Raw genomic sequence first — 12,953 nt, 5'->3', positions numbered from 1 at the left:
CTTTTATTATGCTTCTGTGTGCATGAGAAATTAGCATATTTTGGTCCACTATTACAGTTTGGAGGAATGATACCATAGTACTCCTTACTCTAAAATGAAGAACAGTTCAAAGAAAATATTCATTAAACTTTAAAAATACACCTGTTTGTTTGTAAACAAGGTACAGAATCATTTTGCTTCAAGAATACAGTTGGTTTTGTTCAGAGTAGTTTGTGCTATAAGCTATTATTTCAATTTAAATGACAAAGAAATTCCAACTAAAGTTACATCAAAAGTTTGCAGAAAACATTTTTTCAGTGTAGAAGGCTATTGGAAAAGGAAAGGAAAATCAAGTGCCTTGTGTTGATGGTATTACTGAATGACCAACTCAACAGTATGAAGTAAGAGGGAAAGAGCTCATTTACACTGGTTGATCAAAAGGTCAGATGATCAAAGGCCTGCAGACTAAAACATACGAAGAACGGCTGCAGGACTTGGGTTTTGCTAGTCTAAAGAAAAGAAGAAACACGGGCAACATGAATAGCAGTATTCCAGTATTTGAGGGGCTGCCACAAAGAAGAGGGCATCAAACTATTCTCCAAAGCATCAGAGGGCAGGACAAAAAATAATGGTTGGAAACTGACCAAAGAGAGAATCAACCTGGAATTAAGGAGAAATTTCCTAACAGTGAGGACAATTAACCAGTGGAGCAGCTTATCTTCAGAAATGGTGGGCTATACTGTCTGAAATAGTATAGGTTCTCCTGCTTGAGCAGAGGGCTGGACTAGAAGACCTCCAAGTTCCCTTCCAGTTCTATTCTATTCTATTCTATTCTATTCTATTCTATTCTATTCTATTCTATTCATTGTACAATGTCATTGGATGACCTGTTTGAAGGCAATATAAATCCATAAAAGTTGAGAGCCAGTTTGTCCTAGGCACTAGGCCAGAAACTAGGAGACTCTGAATTGTAATCCCACTTTAGTCATAAAAGCTGGCTGGGTGACTTTGGGCCAGACACTTTCTCTCAACTCAGCATGTCAGGCTTAGGTGACAAGCTGGTTGGTGAATTCCTATCACATCCTATGGAGCAACACTTGGTTGATTTGGAAAAACAAACTGGACCCACTTGTTAATATATTTGGGCAAACTACATCTTTCATTCTAAGCATCCAGTGAAGTCAGCTGCAGCTTATGACAAATTATGCTTTTTAATAAAAACATAGTCAGAAAAGGCACTACAAGACACCTTCTGATTTATTTATTTATTTATTTTGCCACCATAAGCTAATACATTTCTCCTCCTGCAAAGCAAAGGATTCAATTGAAAGCTGGAATTTCCCAAATCATGAATCAACAAGGACCTGCCTTTTGGCACTGTGCCTGGGAAGCTCAAAACAAGGCTTCTGAAAAGCTGTGAGAAAGACCAATAAAAGAAATATAAGTGTATCTAAATATATAAGGAGAAAAATTGGCAGAACATTTAAATGTCACCCTATTGCAATTGTTATCTGATAACATATAGTACTTGTAATCTGATAAGATACGCATGTAATCTATATGTGCATAGCCACCTTTCTACCCTCATTAACCCTAATTTAAATCCTAGGCATCTGATGAAGCAAACTGTAGTTCACAAAAGATTATGACTTTTAAGGTGGAAAATGTACCAGACTTCCTTCCTTCCTTCCCTCTCTCTCTCTCTCTCTCCCTCCCTCCCTCTCTTATCATCCAGATAGACATCTTTATTGATTGCTTTTAAATTGCAAAGCTACTGGAGACTGTAGCATCTCGGCGCAATTGAGTTTTATTCTATATATTTTGGAAATAATATATCATTAAAAGCATCCAAAATTCACACTAGGGATTTCTGCTGTCAAAATTCATTGAAGCTGAAATAGATCTGCAAGATGCTCACAACACAGGTTGGGAACAGAACACAAAAGATTTTTATAAAGTGGAAACATTTGGAGTACATCAGAGTTGTCCTTTGTAGCAGAGTCATCTCAATCTCCAACAATTTGTGGAATTTTTCCAGGGAATATCTCCTGTTGTAAATTGGTAAATGAGAAAAGCAGAGTAGGTCCACACTTCCTTCTCTAATTACTTTAGTGATATGAAGGATGGAGATATTTACTTCTATTTACATCCCATCTTTCTTTGGGGATTCAAGATATCTGTAGTTGTTGGTGAGGATGTCTTCTTCTCTTCATAATAACCATTCTGTGAGGTGGGCTAATCAAAGAGATGGCAACTGGAAGCACATGAAACCAGGGTTAACTCCATAGTACTGAATTGTATTGAATAAACCAAAACTGAATGTGTCACTACAAATTATGTATGAGGAATTGGCAACATTTTTAGTCTAGAGTTGTAAATAAGTGTCCTGAGCTCAGCTCACAGGATGGCTAAACCTAAGATTTCTCCTAGCCCTATTTTTCAGGAGTTTAGAGAATTAGGGGAGATTTTAATAGTGAAATTGGAAGGATTTCATTTAAAAAAACATACCAAGGGCAATTATACAACAGAGTGCAACAGTAGGATATAAAAGCATAAACTGAAGATTTTTAATGATCTGTCATCAAAAATACCCCTGGTTTCTCTAGCTCTGACATATATGTATATAGCATCTGAGTCATGGTGGGCTATTTCATATTTTAAATAACAAGCTACCGCAAGGCTTTAAGGTTGATAACTGATATCCCTGAAGGGGGGCATATTATTCTTAAATCCACCTGAATGCTAAAAATCATATTTATAACCAACTTCATCTGAAATATACCAAATTATTGCAATAAAGCTCTAACCTTTCAGCTCTTCAGCAATCCGATTTTCATCAGATTCAATAAATTTTCCATCAGCTCTACTCTACATCTGTTACATCAATGATAGCTTTGTGTCATCAACTGCATTTTGTAAGATAGTCTCTCCCAGAATAAAATTACTGCTGGGCACTAGCTGTCCAAGAATGACTGAATATGGTTTAAGAAACTACTGCATGTTCCAGAGACCTATTTCTCTTCAGAAATATAATGGAAAAATACAAGGCACGTTTTGCTCAATTCCAAATAAACACCACTGAAGGAGAAGTCCAGGCCACATTTCCCTTAGCTGTCTTTTTGGTCTTGGCCTGAACTGTTAAATCAGAACAAATGAGCTGAACCAGTGTATCATCTCGGCATTCAGTCTATTTTCATCTGGTTCTGACAGATTGTATTTTAGAACATTCCTGCTGGTTGCGTGCCAAAAGCAAAATGAGAAAAGCATCCATTTTTCCCCCAAGTGTAAAATAATGGGATTTGTTACACATCAGGGGAAAAAGCTGAATTTCTTTTTCCTTATAGATTGTATCTAGAGGTGAGGGATCAGTTTGAGAAGTCATGCTTGCCATGGCATAGAAGTATTTTTCTTTTTTAAGTGGACTCACCAACACTGTCAGCAACACATTCTGTCTAAACTGCATTGTCTCGATTTCTAAGCCTAATTCAAGGTGCTTATTATTCCATAATAAAATCCTAGGTGGTTTGGATCCCACCTACATGAAGGGATCACTACTTTCATGTGTAGTAACTTGGGAGTTACCCAGTCCTTTGAGGTAAACTAGCCCAGGAAATAAATACCACAAGAACTACCAGAATTCTTACTTATAGGAGAGTAACAAAATTGAGTTTACCTGATTTGAAATCGTATTTTGCAGCTGGCTGTTTGATTTGGATGAAAAAGCGGATGCTGCTGAGAAATAGGCTTTTAAAGTAAGATGAATGTGACCTGAAATGTGGATGGCATGGATATTTGTGGCATGACAAAGTCAAAGTTAAAATATAATGTCAGAAATGATTTATGAAGAATATGAAAAGATAAACAAATCCAGCTTGTGCCTGAAAACACCTTTATGGCTCTCAGCCAAAGAAACATTTTAAAGATGAGAAATACTAGGCTAATTTATGATGAGATACTAGAATTCTGTCAAGGGCAATACAAAATAAAATCAAGAGAAGAACTGATGGCAGAGAGGCAAAGTTGCCAACACACTATATGTTGTGCTCATATCACTTTAGTAATATGCTAACTTTAGTAAGATACGAACTATTCTTTGGCCTGTAGTGTTCCAATCATCAAGAAGCAGCCATGTCTTCACCATTCCAAGGAAAACACAGTTATTAACAATACAATTTAAAAAATAAATTACAACAGAAGGAATTTTGACCATTTACCTTACAACATCTGATAGCACAAACTCTTAAGCATATATTTACCGTAAGTACAGCAAGTATCAAGCACTCCTCTCCAGTAGAACTGTATATAAAAAATAAACATCTATTGCAGTTTACTAGGTGTGGTAAGCAGCAATGTTGATACTGTACTTTCATCTTTGCAAAATGCATTCAAGGTTGTCACGGAAAAAGATCAGGCTTGAACTAAAGTTTAGCAGCAAATATAAATTGCACAAATAATGCCAAGAAATATAAAACCTCTTACCTATTTAACTAAGACGTTTCTATTGATGGCCAATGTTTTTTCCTCTTCAGTCAGAGCTGCAGATGGTAAGCAAGCTATCTTGGTAGTTCACAGAAGTAGAGTTCTGCATTCCCACTCTAATCTGAATGACAGCCTAATGCTGTTATTTAAAAAAGGGCTTATCCTCAGGCTTCATGAAAAGTTGCATCTCTCCCAAGATGTTACTGACAATTCAGTAATCTGGAATTTCCCAAGTAGTACTCAGTGTAAATATGTCAAATATAAGCAGCAAACAATGCTACTATTGAAAGCTAAATTAAAAAAAATGATGGTTTCTAGTACTGGGGAACATAAAAACTTCAGTTAGCAGTGGTAGGAGGTTTAGATGAGGTTAATTAGTAGCGTCATCCATAATACTCTCCTTTTTTCCTTAAATATATTTTGTCACACCTGCAGTGAAGGCACAATTCAATGGACTGCAGTCATATGGGGGAGGGAATTATACAGTGGTAAGATTCCTGCTTCAAATGAACAGAAAATAACCTAACAAACATATCTAAACAGTGATTTCTCTAGCCACAATCTTTGAAATAGAACTGTTCGTATGTTCAGAGATCCAATCATATCACTGCCAGATAAAAACACAAGACTTCAAGTACTTAAGTGATCCAGATTTAAAGAAATCTGGGTATGTAAACTTGAGGGAATTCTGCAAGGACACCATTTGTTATTAATGCAGAACAAGTAGATTCATCCATGGACATCACCCACTTGACACATAACTAACACATCTCCTTTCATTCTCACCGCCTCCTTCTCAATTGGGACTAGAATTTCTGGTTGCCAAGATCCCAAATTATGATCACATGACTATATAGATGCTGTGACAGTTAAGTGCAAGGACTGGTTGTAAGTCACTTTTTTCAGTGCTACCGTAACTTCAAACAGTGGCTAAACAAATGGCTAGAAGTCAAGGATTACCTGCATAGAGCAAGGCATAAAATACATAAAAAGGGGAGAATTAAGCACCCTTAATGTGAAACACAAGCTAGAATCCATTATACTATACTATAAATACATTACAATGCACTATAAATATCACACCCAGAACAGCACACACTCTGCTAGAGAGAATTCTCCTGAAGATGGGCTCCAGCACCAGTCCAAAAGCTCGGAAGACAAATCTTCTGGTCCCGGTGACCGACCCAGATTGGATCTTGCAGAATCCATTTATTTACACTTAACTTTTCTAAAGATCTAGTAGTTTTTGTTGTACCAAATACTTGGAACACAATTACAGTGTCAATTCTCCTTCTCCAATTTTGTTTTGAAAAGAAAGATTACTACAATTACCGTAGTTCCAAAGTCAACATGGCAGTACGAAACTTCATTAAAAATGTATCAGCTGCAATTAAACTCCCTGCTTTGTCAGTGACTGGACCTTCGATGTGAAGCATTCTAATTTCCTATCACAAATAGAATGTCTGTAATTCTATAATTAGCTGCAGAATCTTACTGAGTTCTTAAAACTGGATTAATTAAGCAGCTGCAACACAAAAATGTTGATAGTCTACAGAATAAACTCAAAAATTTATTATGTTCGGCATCTCTTATTTTCACCAATAAGATTATGAACAGATTGACTTAAAATAGTGAAAGATAACCTTTTATATGCATGGTGCTTTACTTATAATAGCATACTCATCATTTATCAAGGTGGAGAAGGAAACTGGAGTCGTCCATTATTCTCAAGGAAAATGTTTTTACGCATACAGCAGAACTAAAGCAAAAAATGATTTTTGAAGTCTTATATTTTTACAGCATATCGCAGAAAACCCATCTACCAATTAAGAATGAAGTACTAATCCATGAAGGCTTTTCCTAGCATCCACATTAATACCACAGAACTGGTTTTTTCACGCTGATAAGAATCAATGAATGGTAACGTGTATGTGGGAGGATCATTTTCTCAGGTCTTCAAAAAATTAGCCTGTGATCAAGTAGTTTATTTTTTCTTTCTTTAGATTTCTTATTTTTACAATATGCAGTCATGCAGGAGGCTCAAAATTCAGAGCAGGTGCCATTGTTAATCAAGTGGCATGATATTCTTTTAGCATATTTATTTATTTATTTATTTTAATTCCATTTATATCCTGCCCTTCTCCGAAGATTCAGGGCGGCTTACAAGCTTAGCAATAGCCTTCATTCTATGTATATGCCTGCTTATTAGGGCTTTCACACACACCCCAAGCGGCATTATTACAAAGTCAGCTTAATTGCCCCCAACAATCTGGGTCCTCATTTTACCTACCTCGGAAGGATGGAAGGCTGAGTCAACCTTGAGCCTGGTGGGACGCAAACCTGCACTAATTGCAGGCAGCTGGTGTTACTTAAGGAGGCATTAGCCCACTGCTCCACCAAGGCTCCAATGTTACATTAACCAGGAGACTCCAGGGCTATTACAAAGTAGTTGTTTGGCTGCCGATTGCCAGTCCACTCTTTTCATGCTCACGCACTACCTAGAGAGCACCATAGGGGATAGACTAGCTCCACTCCTAGGACTTGACAGCATTCTGCAGCGTCATCTGGGGCTTTTCTAACACCAATGTCACTTTGCATTTGGGCGTTGCATTCAGACAGGCCCAGTACCAGTTGAATTCATACTGCCACTTGAAGGACCATTTGTTCCCACCAAAGTGATACCTATTTATATACAGTACTTGCATGTATCATGCTTTCGAACTGTTATGTTGGCAGAAGCTGAGGCAAGTAACAGGCACTCACTCTGTCAGGTGGAGCTAGGACTTGAACCACCGGACTACAGACCTTCCCTACGACATCATTAAGCCACTGAGCAACCGCACCTCTAGTGCCATGATTAAGAGAGAACTCAACTGTCACTTGTTCAATATAATCACTTCAGCTAGACAGCAATATTGAAAAAGAATATAAAACATTATGATTTCAAACGTGAAACATCTCATTTTAAGTTTAAAATAGCAACTTCAAATTTGAAATGAGCCATTTCAACATTACAGGAACCATTTTTGATGGTGTTCTGGTTACTCCAAAAGGGTTTCAAACTAAAAGCCACCATTTTGGTCTCAATTTGTGTCAAGCCTGAAATATTTCCAGTAGTGTATGATAGAAACAATAGCAGAATACTTCTTTTGAAGTAAAATATTATTTTGAATTTGAAATATTTTGTACCATTATGTAGTACTGTCTCTAATCCAGGATGGCAGTTTCATTCTTCAGTATTGTAGCATTTTGTGCAACTGAATACAATAAATAGAACAGTAACTTACCTTATTCACCAGGAATATTTACTACCAAAAATTCAACCCCCCCCACTAACCCCAATATCTGAACTTTCAAACAATCTGAAAAATTATAAGTGTTTCAGCAGGGTTTATATGCACATTTTAAATACATGTTTGTGTACAAACCTGTACAATTCAAAGCTCTTTTACACCTGAAATGTCAGTTTTGTTAAATCAAATCATGCAATTCAAAACATACCATAAATATATTACTGCATTTGTAAGTCATTACTGTTAATGTAACACAGAATTACAATAGTAAATTCTGTGCTAATAAAGAACAGGATCACACACTCACCAGTTAACACTTCTAGAAATAGAAGCCTGACAATATTATTTAGTATACTATTAAATCAACACTTTGCTGAGTGTAAAATATAAAGTGAACAGTGAGGTAATTCGGTTACCTTGCTTCTGTTATTACAATCTAACACTGTCATATGGAGATTTTCTCCACATGCACATTCTATGCAGCCGAAGGAATAAGTTAGTCATTCCATCTTGTTTTGTTGCACTTGTAATATTTATCAGTTTAGCTATACTTTCAGCACTTAAAAGTGATTAAACTACAAATTCATTGTTTGCAGAACCTCTGTGCCTCAACAGCAAAGAATAGAGCCAAAAGGAAATTAAGGGCAGCATAGAGCAAAAGAAACTGCAAAGTAACTATTGTCCGGAACAATCTGTGAATGTGGTCACCATGTTTCCTCGGCGCTGTGTCACAGTTCTGCAGTGCTTACTAGAGCCATGGAATTTGTTTCCAGTCTGCATTGTTTGCCGCTGTGTGTTATCAAACCCATTAAATGAAAACATTTTTTCCATATCTTCAAACATGTCATCAAACAGTCCCCCTCCAAAATTAAATTCTGGAAAAGCATGTCTTTGTCTCCTCTCAGCCTCCTGTTGACTGTGAAAATGATTTTCAAAGTCTTTCTTTGCGTTGGGGCTTTCACCAAAGAAATCAAAGTCTTTAAGGAAGCGATCAAAATCAAAGTTAAATGAGTGCTGAAAGGGGTTTCCATTCATTCGTCGTCCATCTGCGTTTCCAAACTGATCGTATTCTCTACGCTTATTTTCATCAGACAAAACTTCGTATGCTGTAAAAATAAAACAAGTTATTTTAAAATCATGTAAAGATATACATGACAGGTCTTTGCATACATGATGGTGTCTTGATCAATTCAACTTTAAAAATTCTCAGGTAAAAGAGACAGACATAAGAATTTTAAAGAACAGATCAACCTTTCTGAACACGGATGATGTGACAAATCATGACTGAAAAAAATATTTAATTTTCTTTGCTGCAGAATGCTAGCCCTTGCACTGATATTTATTTATTTATTTTATTACATTTATATACCGCCCTTTCCCGAAGGACTCAGGGCAGTTTACAGGGTGATTAAAAAACCAAAATACAAAAGTTAAAAACAAATTTAAAAAAAAAAATATTTGTCTCTGCATAAATAAAACCCCAGTTAAAATAAGATTAATCCTCAGCCTGGGCCAGAGAGCTCAAAGAGCCAGGTCTTCAGGCCCCGGCGGAATGAACAGAGGTCGGGGGCAGTCCTCAGCTCCACTGAATTCTTGTGTTGCAACTTAGCTGCCAACCTTCTGTGAACTATAATTTTCTTATACCGGGGTTTTCTGAGACCTGAGGCTTTATTTCCAGGGTTCCTCCAGAGTAAAAAAGAATGAGAAAGGGTGGACTGGATAGTTGCTATACTGTATGGTCATCAATAATATTAGAACGATCAAAGAGTCAGAATCAGATCAATTGGTCCATCTTTTCTGTAATTGCTATTGGCTAGCAGGGGACTTCTCCATATTGTAGGAAATACTTTTTCCACACTACTTGCAGAATCAGAGAGTGACCCACTATCAATTGCTATAACATTTCCTATTTAAAAAAAAATAGATTTAAAATATGCCACTTCAAAACTAAGCAGGTATACTTTCGAACACATTTACAGTGAATGAGAACCATTCACTATAACTTGCTTCCAGATAGAATTTTGGTGGAAAATATCTCCTGGATATTCTTTAAAGGTTTTACAATACAGATAGGTGTCTCTTTTTTGTGGTCAAAGCAGCAGTTTGGATTTTTCCCCACCATCAGCCTTCAAAAGTCATAGGAGATGCTGAAGTAAAATAATTAGATAAGCTGAACCTCACAAAGACATATCATTTTATTCAAAGTTGTTAAAAATCATGTTCCAGACAAAATTTCTACACCCATATTTTTCTATGAAATAAAACTAGAGTGGCTAAACTGTTCTTGTAACCTTAGTGGTTAAATAAAATATCAGGAGTGGGGACAGCTAGGTTAAAATACAACTTTAGCTTACAGAGTCATATTTTCCCAATCCAATCTACTTCACAGGACTGTTGCTATAGGGAAAAAATAGGCCTTGTACTGCATTTGTGTCTAAGCAAACTATAAATAAAATAGTAGTGGTACTACTCTTGAGTTTTCACAATGTTCAAAGCTTCTCTAAATTTTTATGTTTAACTTTCCCAGCTACCATTGTCATTTTATACACATATTTTTTATTGCAATGATTTACCACCTATGGCTATAACAATTTGTGGAAATAGTTCTAAAAAGAATATCCACAATAAAAACATGCAAAGTACATTACAAAGATAATTAGTGATAATGTTGGTATAAAGTACCTTTATTCCTAAAAGAGGAAATTAAGATTTTTGTTCATCTATTACTATCTTTGCAAAGCAAAAGGATGCAGATTCTGCATAAGTAGCAACACGATCTAAATCAGGGAACTTCCTCAAATAAAATAGAATAAATATATTTAATCCTATTCTTCCACTCAATAGAAGAAAATGTTACAATGAATTAATTTTTAGCAGAACTCACCTTCTGCAATTTCCCGGAATTTTGCTTCTGCTCCAGGGCTTTTATTTTTGTCTGGATGATATTTCATTGCTAGTTTATGAAATGCTTTTTTAATCTGCCGTTCAGATGCATTTTTTGGAACTCCTAGAATGTCATAATAACTCTCCGCAGCCAGTATTAATTCAGTTATCATTAAAATGCAAAGTGCAAATATGAAAATTGATTGTGTAGTAGCCATTGTAGGACTCCTAAGGGGAAAAAAATTAAAAATGATTCTTCTGTTTTCAACTTAATTCCTTATCCAGCTATTTCTCTAATTTTAAAAATTGTAGTTTAATAATTAAAAATAGATTATTTCCCAAACATTGCTATTAAAATAAATAAGTCAACTTTCACTTTGACAGAATTATGTTATTTATAGCCTAAACACATTGGAATAAATTTTAGCTCTCTTAATAATAGTTTCTCAATAACTAAGATTCCACATTTCCTATAATTTTTCCATTCCTACTGAAAATAATTATCTTCATGAAAGTATTTTCACATAAGAAGCAGAGTCAAGGAAATATCATATGACTTCAGCATATTAACTTAGAACCTGTAACACTACCTTGATTATACATACAACATCAGAGACAGAAAGAGCTGACAAAAGTCACTGTTAATCATCTGGAAGTTCTCAAATACTGCTACGTTGAGTTTAATTTTAAGAAAAAATAAAAAAATTTTCTCTCAGTATTCTTATTTTTTGTTTTGCTTTCTTATCTAAATAGAGGAAATATCGTTTCCTTATCAAAGGAACATATTTCTGAAATACCATAAACTAATCTGAGTTTATGGAATAGACCAGATCAATGATATAAATCACTGATACAAAAAAAACCCAATGCTGTTAACTGCTTTTTTGTTCCTTTGAATTGTCAACATGCAGATAATGCTTTGAGGTAAAAACTTGTTAATTATAACTTTAATCTGTACACAGGCACGTATCTTCATTAATACATGCAAATTACTACATATGCCTACACATGTCTGGTTTTTGTTGTTGTTGCCAGTAAGGAGACCTCAGTTGGCAAGACTGAAACAAACAAGTTTCCTCTTTATCAACCTTTCCCTCCTCCTTTCTACCAGGGCCCTCCTGAGACGAAATACTGAATGCACAAACTAGAAAAGAACCCTAGTTATAAAGATACCATGGTCTATTGGAAACCAGTACACACTTTGCCACTGTTAATGTTCTACCATTTAATGTGAATAGATACCAACCTAATAGTAGACTGAACTACTGAACATCTTATCCATATAAAACATGAATTAAGACTGATTTCTCCGAGTATCCATGTGATTTACATTAGACTGAATAATAATGAAAGCAGGCAACCTGTTTCAGTTATATATAACATAAAATCTGCTTGGATTTAGAAATATATATTTTGGAGAAGGCAAATAATTATGGTCGTCATGTCCTTAAGAATGACTGATAACAGTTCAGTTGTAAGTTGTCTTAATATTCCAATCAGGTTCAATCAAATGTTGGGATTGCAATGGTTCTGAGTAATGATTATCATTAAACAAAGACAGGGAGATTTTAACTTTTCTTTTGGTCATGTATACCCTGCAGCGACTCAACAACACTGACATTGTGTCTAAAGAAGGGATGCAATTTTCTGCTCTTTGAGAGGTTTAAAAAAAAAGCGTGTGTCTTGAACTAACCAGATTTAAAGCACCCACTGCAGCTCTTTAAAAAGCAGCAAACATACAAAGAAAACCCACAAACTGTTCTTTTTGATGATACAACTTTGAAGACATCCAGAAGCTGCACACAGTTTGTGTTCATCCACTCCTGAATTCCATGGTTGGAGCCTATCACAGCTCTGCCATATTTCTAAGCAATTTTTAATGCTCTCAGCCATTAAGCACTTCAACTAATATGAGGCTTGTTCTAATATGTTCTATTTCCACTTAGTTGGACAGTTCCAGACATGTAGTATTTGACTCTTGCTACTTGAATGCAACATCCCTCACAAATTTTGGGGGTTTTCCCCCCTGGGGTGTAAGTCAAATTTGCTTTTATTCCATCAGATTTTAGTAAGTTTATTTAAGTCTTGTTACAAATTTTGTTGTATCCACATTTTAATACAGTATTAAGCATTTTGAGATTTTGCAATTATAATTGCTCTTAATGGTTTTTAAAAAAAGATGCTATATTATCAGATACAACAGTGTCATGTTGGCAGCAAATCACAGTGAACAGTTTTCAATAAAGCTAAGAGATGATATAAAATTGTTTTCAGATACAACAAGATCATGTTGGAAGCAAATCACAATGAAGAGAGCAT

At 35.6% G+C, this 12,953-nt stretch overlaps 1 protein-coding gene across 1 annotated transcript in view; it reads right to left on the bottom strand.

Moving 5' to 3' along the window:
• Positions 1 to 7,834: 7,834 nt before the first annotated feature.
• DNAJB9 (DnaJ heat shock protein family (Hsp40) member B9) overlaps positions 7,835 to 12,953 on the bottom strand; it is a 7,833-nt gene continuing 2,714 nt past the window's right edge. The window contains exons 2-3 of the mRNA XM_081326461.1: positions 10,636 to 10,862; positions 7,835 to 8,857 (exon numbers count right to left, since the gene is read on the bottom strand). Of these exons, the coding sequence (XP_081182587.1) occupies positions 8,427 to 8,857; positions 10,636 to 10,852 (648 nt within the window). The 5' untranslated portion in view covers positions 10,853 to 10,862 and the 3' untranslated portion in view covers positions 7,835 to 8,426. The remainder of the gene's footprint in view (positions 8,858 to 10,635; positions 10,863 to 12,953) is intronic.

This window comes from Vipera berus (genome assembly GCF_964194415.1).
Source record: "Vipera berus genome assembly, chromosome: 1".
NCBI classification, from domain to species: Eukaryota; Metazoa; Chordata; class Lepidosauria; order Squamata; family Viperidae; genus Vipera; species Vipera berus.
The sequence above is the reverse complement of the archived record's forward strand: the minus strand, read 5'-3'. Positions and strand labels throughout refer to the sequence as shown.